Source organism: Penaeus monodon, chromosome 30, assembly GCF_015228065.2.
Source record: "Penaeus monodon isolate SGIC_2016 chromosome 30, NSTDA_Pmon_1, whole genome shotgun sequence".
In the NCBI taxonomy this organism is placed as follows: Eukaryota; Metazoa; Arthropoda; class Malacostraca; order Decapoda; family Penaeidae; genus Penaeus; species Penaeus monodon.
The window spans coordinates 11496058-11496586 of record NC_051415.1 but is presented as its reverse complement, the minus strand read 5'-3'; the positions used below and the strand labels follow the sequence as shown (position 1 = coordinate 11496586).

At 45.7% G+C, this 529-nt stretch overlaps 1 protein-coding gene across 1 annotated transcript in view; it reads left to right on the top strand.

Moving 5' to 3' along the window:
* LOC119592350 (protein SpAN-like) overlaps positions 1-529 on the top strand; it is an 11053-nt gene that overhangs the window by 5355 nt on the left and 5169 nt on the right. The window contains exons 6-7 of the mRNA XM_037941177.1: positions 68-202; positions 399-476. Coding sequence (XP_037797105.1) covers positions 68-202; positions 399-476 — 213 coding nt within the window. The remainder of the gene's footprint in view (positions 1-67; positions 203-398; positions 477-529) is intronic.

Here is a 529-nt window from a genome sequence, read left to right as displayed (position 1 = left end):
GAACCGATAGAAACAAAGAGACTGCCACAGAGCAATACATAGACCCTAATGTTCTCTCCTCCGACAGATCTGTGGATCGCGTCCTGCTCCTCCTCGCCGCCCACCTGCAAGAACGGGGGTTACCTGGGCCCCAACTGCGCCTGCAGGTGTCCCCCGGGCACTTCGGGCAGCACGTGTGCTGATATCATTGGTTCTTATTATCGTAAGTACGCATCTATATAAACGTTCTACATACAATGGTTACTCAATATCTATTATAAAATGATTGCATGCTGCTTCACACAAGTAATGAGCACAAAGCTGACCATCTACGAATAGCGAAGTAAAAAGATACTAAAAAGATAATACATACCGTTCGACAAGTCTTTACAACACCTTCCTCTTCTTGCTACTCACAGCGACGCCAGTCTGTGGTGGGAATATCACCGAGGCCACGACCATCAAAACGCCCAATTACCCCTATAAATTCCCCAAAGGTAAAGTCCTTTGTTTACACAAAGGCTTTGTGTGATGTTTACTGTATATCATC